Raw genomic sequence first — 13161 nt, 5'->3', positions numbered from 1 at the left:
AACCACAAATTAGAGACCTAGAGCATTCATATAGCTTTCCTAGCTATATTGACAAAAAGGGGGTTTCTGAGCAGTTTCCAGAACAGAAGTGCTCGCCATTCAATAACATAAAAATGAAATTCTTGCAGAAATCTCCAAAATGTCAAACATTTTTGATACCAAATCACAGCATGGCATTGGTGTCTTAATGTGGTATTTTGGAGGGATTATTGATCATTTTTATTAATTCTCAAGTGGAAAAAAATGGTTAAATTTAGTACCAAATCTGTGTAACAAATGGTTACCCAAAAAGTGCTGCAACAACTTATGAGACATAAGTGAGCATGGGAATGGCCATCATATACTTCTATCATAATGTTACAAACCCTTAAACACTTTTTCAATTTATTTTAATTAATTAATTTCTATTTCATATTAATGACTAGAACAACTTGACACAGTGCTGAGCTGCATTTAAAATTAATCTGCAGGTTCCCAGCTTTCAGATGATGTACACCACTTCTATGTGACATCTACTGTTGACTATTTATCCCTGAACATCCCCTGTCCCCCACTCCAAACAGATAATAATCCCATTATGGCCAGAGAAAGGTATTACTCTGAATAGGTTGACATAGCATTCACATTATGTCCGTTTTCCTGCAGTATTCAACCTCAAACCAACTCTTTTTGTTGTGATTGTACTGTTGTGGTTTACCCTTGTAGCTTGTGTTCATATATATTTGTGATAATATGACAATGAATCTATTATTTAAAGGGGACCTATTATGCTTTTGTGCTTTTTTCCCTTTCCTTTAGTGTGTTATATCGTTTTTTGTGCATTTAAAAGTTAAAAAAAAACAAAGTCCACGCCAAAGTGAGTTACTCTCCCCCACAGAAACATTGCTCCTGAACTGACTGAAACGCCTTGATTGAATTCCCACCTTTTCTTCCTTAACATGTTGATGTCACCAAGTCACACATTTTCATAACAGCTAGTTTGGCACACCCTCAAAAACAAAGCTAGTCAGAGTGGAGCTGGAGCGGAATCCAAACAAGATTTTGGTTTTGTTGACCAATCACAAGAGTGGGCCAGCTGATCAATCAGAGCAGACTGAGCTTTTTTTTTTGGAAGGGGATGTGTGGCAGGAGGTCAAACAGAGGTATCAGACAGAGGGTGAAAAGAGATGTTGCAGCACAGCCTGTATGAGGAAAAATAAAGCGTTTTTTGAACATTAAATCATGTAAACATGTTCTCGGAGAAACCCAAAATACAAGTATGAACCTGGAAATAAGCATAATGGGTCCTCTTTAAGGTCTTTTAACAGTATAGCATCTACATTACAGAACATGCCCAAAGATGTGTTTCCAGAGAAAAGAACACCAGTGCCCCGCAGTGCCATGTGTTGCTGTGTTGCTGTGCCTGAGTTGGATGTGTTGCTAAATGTGGGGGAAAGGTATATAGCAGATAAAGATTATTACATAACCTGAAATGCCTTTCAACAATGAGACTAAAAAAACTGAGCACACATGGACATGACTAACTGACATTGCTGAATTCATTGCAACATTTTTAACTGCATGTGAAGTTTACATTTAGCATTTGAAAGCACCTAAAGTTCCTAAAGCTTCCATTTGTTTTGGATAAGCAAGGAGGTGACTGTTTCGCAGCACATAAAAGGTTAAAGATTGACCAAAAAAATCACATTAAAGTCCCATATTATGCTCATTTTCAGGTTCATACTTGTATTTTATGTTTCTACTAGAACATGTTCACATGCTGTAATGTTCAAAAAAAATATATTTTCCTCATACTGTCTGCCTGGATATACCTGTATTTACCCTCTGTCTGAAACGCTCCGTTTTAGCACATTTTGACGGAATTGCAACAGAATTGCGTTGCTAGGCAACAGCTTGGGTCCATGTGTACTTCCTGTCAGATGATGACATTCACATACACTGCAACAAGGAAATAAACTGGGACACATTTAAAATTTTTACGTTTAAAATTGTGTCAAGGGTCTAAATATTGTATATTCGTGACATCACAGAAATCCTGACAGCTTGTTTCAAATGCAGAGTTTCTGAATACGGGCTGTGTGTATTCCCCTGTGGATTGAGTGTTTCGATACTTTCACAGTATTTATATAGGACTTAAGCCTGCTTTATGATAAATAAAAAAACATGAAAATTTCACTTTTTTATAATATGGGACCTTTAAGTGGCAGTATATTACACTGGAGACTCACAAAGCCCTGTAACAGGAACTATACTCTACAGCGCCTTCACTTCTCCGAGGTCGGTCACAAGTTCCCGAGCAGCACAGCCCCTGTAGACACTTCCCCTCAGGGAGGGCGTTTCCTACACTCAGGATCAGGGGACTAAAAGCGTAAAAATGAGCTTAAACCGAGTCACAAAGTTGCTGGAAAGCTGCTGCTTCGCCTGAGACACCCAAACAGTTGAATGAGCAACCACTACTCCTCTAACGGCAGGCCGAGCCTCCGGATGGAGCACCTGTACAAGGTGCTGGTGATCGGAGACCTGGGCGTCGGGAAGACCTCCCTGATCCGGCGCTACGTCCACCAGACCTACTCCACCAACTACCGGGCCACCATCGGGGTGGACTTCGCCCTCAAGGTTCTGAACTGGGACTCTGAGACTGTCAGGCTCCAGCTGTGGGACATTGCAGGTGGGGACAGTGAAGAAGTTGAATATGTCTTTTTATTTTCTGAGTATATATATAATCTGTCACTAGCACATGTTAAACTCAATCTGTCCTCATTGATTGGTGTAAACATTTGTATTGCATACCATTTACAGTTTAAATTTAATTTAATTTAAAAATTTAATTTTGAAATTTAATTAAATTTTATAAAATTTAATTTAAGCTATAAATGGTGTGCAATTGTGTTAAATATGTCAAATATGCGCAAGAACCCATGTCCTCAAGTAAAAATGCTGTTTGTCATAGTTCCTTAAAAGTTGATGGTTTGGGGAGATAAGTCTTATCTTCAAATTGACAGTGAGGAATGACTGTTGTAAAATGATGAAACATTCACAGCTGAAAGATGCACTGTCACTGTGGAGAGCTGACACAAAGATGTATTATCTATCTGTCTATCTCACACACACACTTTTTACTGGTCCAGTGGACACTTTTGAACTCTAGTGGTACAAACTTGAGGCTGTAAAGGTGTCCATTTCTAAACATGACATGAAAAGAAAAGACAAATTAAACAGCACACTGAGGGGAACAGAGGAAAAATCACTCTCTCACAACCTAAGCAACCTTGGTTGCTCTGTTTCCGGCTTAGTCAGGAGCTCCAAGGAGCACACATGGCAGTATATTGCGGTTGGGAAGCCAGTGAGGGATCATGTTGCTTAATTACTAGCACTAGCAATTCCAATTGGAGCACTTGTGTAAAGGGACTGCCATATTGTATGTTCCCTCTGATAGACATGGCACCTCCCGGGGCCAACGAGGAGAGGTAGCAGTGATGAGGACCGTGGAGGAGTAATGCAAGTTGAGGGGGCGAAGGACACAAAGTCAGACTAAACTAACTGAATAATTTTAAAGGTGCTATTGATAACATTGATAACATTCAGCCACTAGATGTCGCATTCTCCCTCCTCCGTTCCATTGCATTTACTTCACAACAAGTCGTTGCCAGACACTTGCCATCAATCTCAGCCATTTATCAGTTTTTTTCCATACTAACTGACGACCCAGAGATACTTTGTGATACCAACGCCATTATTGGCGTTATTTGCATTATTATCCACTGAGATAAACAAATCATTCAATTTGACCCGCCAACATTTTTTAAATTATTAATTTGCATTCACATTTTTTTTTGGAAAAGCCACACTTTTACCATTCTAAAAGCTCTGTGGATGTATTATTATTATTTTTTAAATATTCGTCTGCACAAAATTTTTTATCAATAAGACCTTTAACTGTGACTTCAGGATCAATGGAAATTATTAGGAATTAAATGAGCTGATATGTGGATAGGATGGATAAGAGTGTAACACAGTACCACTCCCGTCCCTCTGTCTGTCTGTCCCCTCCTGACTTCTTCTTCTATATGGACCGACTGCCCCAAATTGATAAAACTAAAACAAAAAATTCCAATTTGCAAATTTGAATTGATTCACAGCATTGTCACCCAGGATGTGATAGATGGATTAAACTCTAATTAAGATCTTTTCTCTGATTAAAATCTATTCTACGTTGAGATGGAAGACCTGACCTGTGGCACTAAATGGATAACAAGATGAAGACTGTATGCTAGCTCTTTGAGGCTGTTCTTGGGCACACAGTGGTGATTTGAGCTACATGCTAACATGGTCACAATGACAGTGTTGCTCAGGGAAGACCAGCACTCTGTCACCCAGTCATTCATTCAAGGTATGATGCTGCATCATGTGATTAGGCCCATGTGAGGGAGATTTAAAGGCCAGTCAATGGAGTGTCATTGTAGCCTAAATAAAAAACAAAACATCATTAGTCACTCACACGTGCACACATGCAGGCACATGCTTCAAGAGGTCAAATGCAATTATTAAGTCACATCTGGTTTAGTCTCATCTACCTGCATCCTAGAGAGGAGTAGGGATCATAGACTGTAAGAAGTGGACGTAGTCACCGTGATATCAGCCATTGGTTTGTGGACTGCTGTTTTGAAGCCTTGAGTTTGGCATTTTGGCCGTTGTCAATTCCTCAATACAGCATGATGTTCATTTAGTAAATGATGGTCCCAGGGTATGCTTTAGGGCGTGGCTACCTTGTGATTGACAGGTCGCTACCACGGCGTTGTCTGGTCTGGTAGTTGTCCGCGTTTTCTTTTAGAACTTTAACCCTTTTGGCATTTGGGCCATCGCCATCTTGTTTTTTTGCACCCAGAAGTGACACAAGAGGGTGGAGCTAAGTACAACCAAACGCTGAATACAACATTTTCAGGCGACCAAAATGTTACAATTAACTTTCATGAACTGAAAACACCCTGTGAAAGGGTTAAAGTTCTACAACGAAAACATGGATAACGCCGTGGTAGCAACCTGTCAATCACAAGGTAGCCACGCCCTAAAGCATCCCCTGCTTTATGGTCTATTTTTCTCTAAATGGGACCATCATTTACTAAATGAACATCATGCTGTATTGAAGAAGACTTGAAACTAGCAATTGAGACCATAAACTCATGTTTACAATGTTTACTGAGGTAATAAATCAAGTCCCTTGCAGGGATAGACTAAGTAGGGGCTGAGAAATTCTGGTTTGTATAGTGGTAAATTTTACATGTTGTACTTTGAAGTCATGCAAAGCTGTAAATTGCGCCATCAGCTTATTGAATGACAGTGTGTCAAGTGATATGTGTGACACGTGTCTCTGTCTGAGACTGCTGTCACACCGCTGCACATGAGGGTTCCTTGTGAGCGACGAAAGTCATTGACGCAGTCTCTCGCATAAAAGGGGGAAGTTCTTGATCCATGTCCTGTCAGATTTTCCATTTCCTCTTACTCATGAGGCAGCATTTTGTCCTTGTCAAAGTATTTCTAGCAAAAGCCAAAAGGGGATTCTCATGCATCATTAATATGTATTAACCATGTGAACTTTTCTGCTGTGAGGACATGGTATGTAAAACAAGCAGGATGCACACACCTACGCACTCAGTTTTGGACCAACAAGTACTCACATTATTCAGCAGAATACACCTCCCAAGGGAATGTCATGTTGACAGCTGCTCTAACCTTTCTCCTCAAGCACCTAATGTCCATTCCCTGCACAATACGCAACCATGGATGGACACACATACATGTTTACCTCCACACAGACATTTCACATGGTTATATTGTCACAGATATATACCATTATAGTCTGGGTCAAAGTTTATTTTCATTACAGGTCGGGCAAAATACAGGTTTAATTCAAGTAGGCCTATTATCAGCAGAAACAAGCAGTTGCATTGACCATCTGGTTAAGTGCAACGTGACAGTAAGACCACAGGAATGTGCTGTTTCATGCGAATGCCGGCTCTGCTAACTGCCGTCCTAAATGCCAGCTGTATTAGCGGTTTTGCTGCAAAAAAATGCAGGAAAACAATGAGAATCTGTCAGCATTGTTGCCACACTAATGAATGAAGCTCCCTGTGTGCATGTGTTTGTTCATCACAGGTCAGGAGCGATTTGGAAACATGACGCGAGTGTACTACCGTGAAGCCATGGGAGCCTTCATAGTGTTCGACGTGACACGGTCCACGACCTTTGAGGCCGTCATCAAGTGGAAAGAGGACCTGGACTCCAAACTAATGCTGACTAATGGACAGAGCATTGCCACTGTGCTGCTGGCTAACAAGTGTGACCAGGGCAGGGAGTTGACCAACAACGGCATCAAAATGGACCAGTTCTGCAAGGACCACGGCTTCGTCGGGTGGTTTGAGACTTCAGCTAAGGTGAGAGTATGGTTAAAGAGGTCCTACTGTATTATGCTTTAGTGCTTTTTCCCTTTCCTTTAGTGTGTTATATCGTTTTTTTGTGCATGTAAAAGGTCTACAAAGCCCAAAGTCCACGCCAAAGGGAGTTACACTCCCCCACAGAAACACTGCTCCTGAAACGCCTTGCTTGAAGTTCTGCCTTTTCTTCCGTAACGTGGTGATGTCACCAAGTAACACGTTTACATAATACCTCCCTAGCGGCTAGTTTGGCACGCCCTCAAACAAAGCCAGTTAGAGCGGAGCTGGAGCGGAGTCCGAAGAGTTTTAGACAGAGGGTGAAGACGAAGAAGAAAGCACAGCCGGTATGAGAAAAGTAAAGCATTTTTTGAGCATGTAAACATGTTCTAGTAGAAACCCAAAATATAATGTAAGTATGCACCTGAAAATAAGCATAATAGGTCCTCTTTAAAGTATTGTTGTTTGCCAATCATTTGCGATGAAGTGAAATTTATTCCTGCCTGTCCTGGTGTCTTTGTTGTTAAAGGAATAGTTTTCCATTTATGGACATACTCTTATTTGCTTTCTTGCTGAGAGTTAACTGAGAGGATGAACCCACTCTCATATCTGTCAGGTAAATATGAACCTGGAGCCAGCAGACACTTTGCTTGGCATAAAGATGTATGTACAGTATGTATTAATTAGTGAGCTTTAGAGGTGCTTGTCTGTGGATTGTATACCTTCAGACAGAGCCAGGTTTAGCTAAGCTACAGTAACTGGCATCTGGCCGGAGCTTCATATATGACATGAGAGTGTCGATCTTCTCATATAACTCAATAATGCAAATGGGCGCATTTCCCAAAATGTTGGAAGTATCACTCTAATCATCAACGTGATAATGAATGAGCCAGATTGTAAGCCTTTGCAGTGAGCGGCTGCTGACACGCTCAGTGGATATCGTCTCCCACTCGGGTCACTTCAGCCGGTGAAAAATATCGCCACAGAGCCAACTGGAATTTCATATCCTCATGGAAAGTGGCTCTGCAAAACACATTTATAAAGCAAGGTCAAAACAAGTTATTGAAGTGAAAAGTTGAAAGTATTCTGTCTGGTGTTCAAAAAAGGAGTTCTGTATCCAAGCAAAGAAAGTTACTTAATCAATAGAGAATTCTAGGTGTTTTGTGCATCACATATTTTCCCCATAGTTATGATATATGGTATGCTAAGAAACACTTGGATCCTGACTAGAATTTAAAGTATAGTTATGTTTGAACAATTCATTTCTGTAAAGTATATGTTTTGTAAGAATGGAGCGGCCAAATAATCAAAATAAAGCATAGTTTCTGTGATGCATAACGATTTTGAATGAACCTCCTTCCATATACTTATCCTTCAGTAGTTACACATAGCTATTAGCTCTTCAAAAGTTGTCTTCATTCACACATCTTCTGTTGACACTAATGTGTTTGGAGCAGCATCGGTGCGCTGCCGTTCTTGTGGCATCGAGACTCGACATTCTGAAAGGTCAAAGGTTATAAGGCGCAGGTTCAGCCAGAAGTTTCAGAGGTGGGCAAACAGATGCACGTTCTCCTTAGTTAGAAAAAGATGTTTACAGCATTCATAGTAGTTTCAAACACATTAAGGATACTAATACAATTAAAACATTCTCTGTACACATAAGTGTTTTAGCACCGTTTTAGAAATAATCTCTGTCCATACTAACATGCCTGAAAACGCAAACTCAAATGGTTGTTGGCGTCCACTGGGCATGCGCGTGCCGGTTTAAACAGGAAGCAGATGTGTCTACTCTGCGGTTGGTTGCTTAGTTACAGAAAATACAAGTTTTACTATAGTCAGTATTGTACTAACTATAGTAAAAGGTCTTGTTTTATACTTACGCACTCAAATAGAGGCGAATTTAGTGGGAAAAAAAGTTTTATTTTTCAAATGCAGTTACAAGGCTGCTACTAGCCTAGGTTACTCTAGCCTAACTTAGTTCTTGCTCTCTCTCGCTCTCACACACATCAAATTTACTTTAAATGAACAGTTACTATTAAAGTTTCACTACATTATGGGTCAAGATATTTGGTCGACACACGTCTCACTCATTTCCCCTTGGTTTTACAAGGTTCACATGCAGGTGACAGCATGCTAATTACCCACGTTTTGAACATGCTGGAGGTTAACTACTGTTAATGCACACAGGATGTGTACTGACGGCAAGGTAGCTGAAGCTGGAACATTACGTGCTTTACAGGTTTAGCTGAGATAATTGTTTTAATAACTATCCCAATCAGAATCCATTAAAATTAGTCTTCCCAAAGCTCCATAAAACAGAATCAGATTTAGTTGTTTTTTTATTCTCTTTTTTCATTGTCCTAGCACAATAATACAAACAATAATCCAAATGTGAGATGGGATATATGACTAAGAAAATAAAATTGTAAAAAAAAAATGATGAAAGTGTAAAGACTGTAAAAAAAAAAGATAAGTAAAAACAAATCATAGAGACATATGTGGTGACAGTTTTCTTTCTCTTTTAGGACAATGTCAACATCAGTGAAGCTGCAAACTTCCTGGTCAAGCACATCATGGCCACAGAGAGTGACATCCTGAAAAGCGTAATACCGGACACCATCTCGCCTCAGCTCGAACCCAACAGGCAGATGAGCTGCTCTGGCTGCCTCAAATAATGAGAGGAGACGGAGCAGAACGGAGACACAGTAGGACAAAGAGGGACAGGCACACTACACAGTCTTCCAAGGAAAACTGAGTAACTACAGTACAGATCCGCTTCTTTGGTTCCAAACCAGAGTTGAAGATTTTAGGTTGCCGTGGTTTGTTTGTGTTCTCAGTGCCCGCCCAATTACAAGAGAACCAAAACTAAAATCACATGGACTAAGAAGTTGCACATTTATTAACAGAGTTTTGGTAACTCGTCATACTGTGAGTTTAAAGTTCTTGGCAGACGAACAACTTCAGCGCTTGTCTGTGCTCTTTGGCATTGATTATTCAAAGTATCAAACTGTCTCAACTTGCCTTTTTGGGGCTGTTCTTTTAGCTGGGAAACTGGCACTCAACCTGTTGGACCAATCTGAACAAACGGACTAAATGCTCCCAACATGCTTGATGAAACACGCCTAAAGATGTGCAGTAATTACAGAATGAAAACAGGAGTCTTGTTGTCGGTGTGATTGTGTAGCTGTTTTCCCTATATTACCTTCACCCCCGCCTGCAAAAAAACAGTGTGGCTTCCTTTACCGTTATCCTGCAAGAGCCAAAGAAAGCAGTATTGACTGTAATTATGTGAATTTTGCACATACATGTTTTTTTTATCATGATTTTAAGTTATTTACAATATGCTTTTATGAGTATTGTAATGCTGGTTAATGTATTGTGTTATTCTGGGTAAAATCCTTCCTAAAACTGATACTGATCTATATCATAGATATCCTAGCAAGAACGTGTTGGGCTGCAAAGAAAGGAAGAGTTAGACACACAAACATCCTGGAGCTTGCCTATACAGTATAGCTAATCTTTTATGGCCAGTGGGCAGTTTTACTGGAGCAGTTCAGGTTGAAGTGATCAAAGGTTTGTCAGACATGTTCGTTAATGGAAGAGAGTGATTGTCCTTCTGTCTAAAGTTTGCTGCCACTACAGTATATCTGGCTGCAACCTCCGACAGAAGTGATTTCTGTTGTGCATGTGTGTGTGTTATTTTTCTTCATCAGAAGAAAAGTTGTGTTGATTGTCTGGATTTAAATTGGACTTTCTCATGAGTTCACTTGCCAAAGTCTAACCCTCTGTATCCATGGTAACTAGATCATTTTTATGGGTATCCTCTAACATCCGTGTGAAGCTATTTCTCGCTGTGCTCACAACCACACAGGCACACACACACACACAAACCCATCTCCATCTCCATCTCCATGCATCTTTTTTACCTAATCCTTTCTCCTCTCCCACTCCATCCTCCATTATTGTTTCTTATTCTGAAAAAATTATCTGCCCTCTCTAAATATGGCTTCTTCCTGTGTCTTTCTTTGATATGTCCCCTGCCGCTCTTTTTCTTACTTTCTCTCTGATGCACATTCAGTGTGTACAGCACATTATATAATACTTTTATTGATCTTCCAACAAGTTGACTCTGTGAAGTTGTTTTCCTCTTTTTTTTGTGACCTTGCACCTCTGTATTACTTGATAGCACTTCTGTAAAAAGGCAAGGCAGTTGAACCCACTGTCGTCAATGTTGCGTCTTTTTTCTTAGTGTAACTTAAGACAGAGAAGATTTGTGACCTTATATAAACTTAAGTTTTTATACCCAAGTCCCTGGTTGTCAAATGTGCCAAACCTAGATAGAATCAATTGCATTATGTGTGGTCTGTTGCCATTTACACAGATTTACAGTACGTGTTTTAATGACGTGTGTGTTACGTTGTCTCCTCCAGCTGCTGTTGGTCAGCAGTGCTTGCACAGTATTTATAAGCCTGATCACAACAGAGTCATGTGTTATTGTGTGAGAGTTCCTGGTGGTCGTTTTACAGCATGCACATGAGTGAGGGCCTGATAGACTTAAACAATACCCTCTCCACAGGATTACAATTTCACAGTGTTAGTTTGGCTCATCATGAGGGCATGTGACATCATGTGACATCAGGATGGCGTTACTAGAAAGCACTGCATGCACACACACTCTCACACACACACACACACACACACTGTCTGTCGGATAATACTTAGTGACAAATAATCAAATGTTTTGTCTCACAAGTAAACTGAGTCGATTACACCTCTTGTGCATTGTTCTTGTTCATTATTTATTGTAAAGCAGTAAAAAAAAATTATTTCACACATGTCCTTGTTTTTGTTAAACAATATAATGTGACCGTGAAGTGCACTCATTAACCTTTAACCTGGAACAACCCATTTCACAGCCTCATGATCGCTGTTGTAGTAAAGCTTTCACTGTAAGAGACAGTGAACGAGCTTCCAAGTGTTATTAGTTTATACTGAGAAAAGTATGTGTGTGTGTGTGTGTCTTCAGGCTGATCCAGGACCCTCAGGTTCTCATTAGGACGCCACATGACTGCGTGGATTATTCTCCGCCTGAGGGATTAGATTTGGTCGTCTGCTCTTGGCTCACGTTAAAGGCATCACCACCAGCAACCCATCAACTGATCCAAAAACGCTATATAACCACTTTGGAAGAATTTTGTCTTCTGAATTCAACTAAACGACATGAAAAACTCTTGACTTAAACAAAGCCCATAACAAGCTTGCTTCAATACTGTTGAAGTTAATGTTGATGGAGTTGTGAGAGTGGATGGAATTTTAATTACATTTCAAAAGATGTAATTAAAAAACAAAACACTAAAATTAAACTCGTATTTCAATTTGGAACTATATTCTCCAAGTTTTTGGTCTGTTAACTCTTCCTGTGACAACAGCTGGCACAGATCTATCTATTCATTACTGGGATTACGAGCCCAACATATTGTGTTCTCTTTAGTGCTCCGGCTCTGCCAGAGAACCACCTACAGAAAACACCCACATATTCTCTCAGAGAGAGAGAGAGAGAGAGAGAGAGAGAGAGACGAGGAGAAGCAGGTAGCAAGAGAAGAAAATGAGATGGGAGAAAAGCAGTATTTAAATCTTGCAGCAGCATAAGGTTATAGACTCATCAAAGGTGCGTGCAGGTAAACAGAAGCAAACACATTAAACAGGTCACATTCGACTGCCTTTGAGATATTTTCCAGACGAAATTCAAACACATTATAACTGATAGCTCTCTATTAGATCAGAACACATTCAGCCAGCTTAATCACATAAAGGCCAACAGAGTCTTTTGAAAAGTTACGTAATGCAGCGACAAGAACTAAAGATGACAGAAGAGACTTGGATGTGATCTGCTCTAGCGTCTTTCGCACTGCTCTCACCATCAGTAAATTGCTCATGTGGTGCCATCTGTTGTCACGTTAGTATCACCGCAGGCATTTCATTTACTTCAGTATTTGTGGCAACAAGTTATGGATGCTGATTGATTAGAAACCCACCCTTTTCCATCTATTTTTATTTTTAATTAATTGAACTGAACTTTTATGGCCTAATAATGTGACATGACTCATACAGTGCATTTCCCCAGGATGTCTCATTTCTACAGAGAAACTACAAATATAAACACTGTTGGATTTAGCCGTAGAAACACACACATCACGTTAAAGTGAAGTGCAGCCACTTGAGAATGAATGGATTTGAGCAAATGGATTTGAAACTTAATTACAGCGTGTGAACACATGCTTTCCCAAGCAAATGACCTCCTCCATTTCTCATCTTTAAGCCCTGGGACCTCAGCGACTCTTGGTTCCCACTCCCCGGTGCCAAAATCTATTACACCAAGTTAACCTGCTTGACCTTTGCCCTCCCCTCTGGGTCTTCTTTTAATTCTCTATTCATGATAAGTTCATGAATAGCCGGTGAGAACGTTACTGTGATTTACAGATCTTAGTATGGTTTCGTAATATCTGGGGAGCTATTACGTTATGTTTGCTCACATAAAAGAAAATTTAGAGATGAAATAACAGTCTCTGTATAATTAAAATAGCCTCCGGAGAGAGAGAGAGGAGGAGGGAGGAAAGTGTGAAAAGAAAGAGAAAAGTAACAGAGAGGAGACTAAGTGGGAGAGAGAGAGCGGCTGAGATTCAGGAGGGAGAGACATAAAAGACTAAGTGCAGTGTTAAATCATTAATATATA

General features: G+C 40.1%; 1 protein-coding gene across 1 annotated transcript; it reads left to right on the top strand.

Moving 5' to 3' along the window:
* The first annotated feature begins 2338 nt into the window (after window positions 1–2338).
* Window positions 2339–11197, top strand: rab38b (RAB38b, member of RAS oncogene family). Its single transcript, XM_074612198.1, has 3 exons — window positions 2339–2668; window positions 6154–6431; window positions 8954–11197. The coding sequence occupies exons 1-3, from the start codon at window positions 2443–2445 to the stop codon at window positions 9101–9103; spliced, it is 654 nt and encodes a 217-aa protein (XP_074468299.1). The 5' UTR covers window positions 2339–2442; the 3' UTR covers window positions 9104–11197.
* The last annotated feature ends 1964 nt before the right edge of the window (window positions 11198–13161 follow it).

The sequence above is a fragment of the Sebastes fasciatus genome, chromosome 16 (assembly GCF_043250625.1).
Source record: "Sebastes fasciatus isolate fSebFas1 chromosome 16, fSebFas1.pri, whole genome shotgun sequence".
In the NCBI taxonomy this organism is placed as follows: Eukaryota; Metazoa; Chordata; class Actinopteri; order Perciformes; family Sebastidae; genus Sebastes; species Sebastes fasciatus.
The sequence above is the reverse complement of the archived record's forward strand: the minus strand, read 5'-3'. Positions and strand labels throughout refer to the sequence as shown.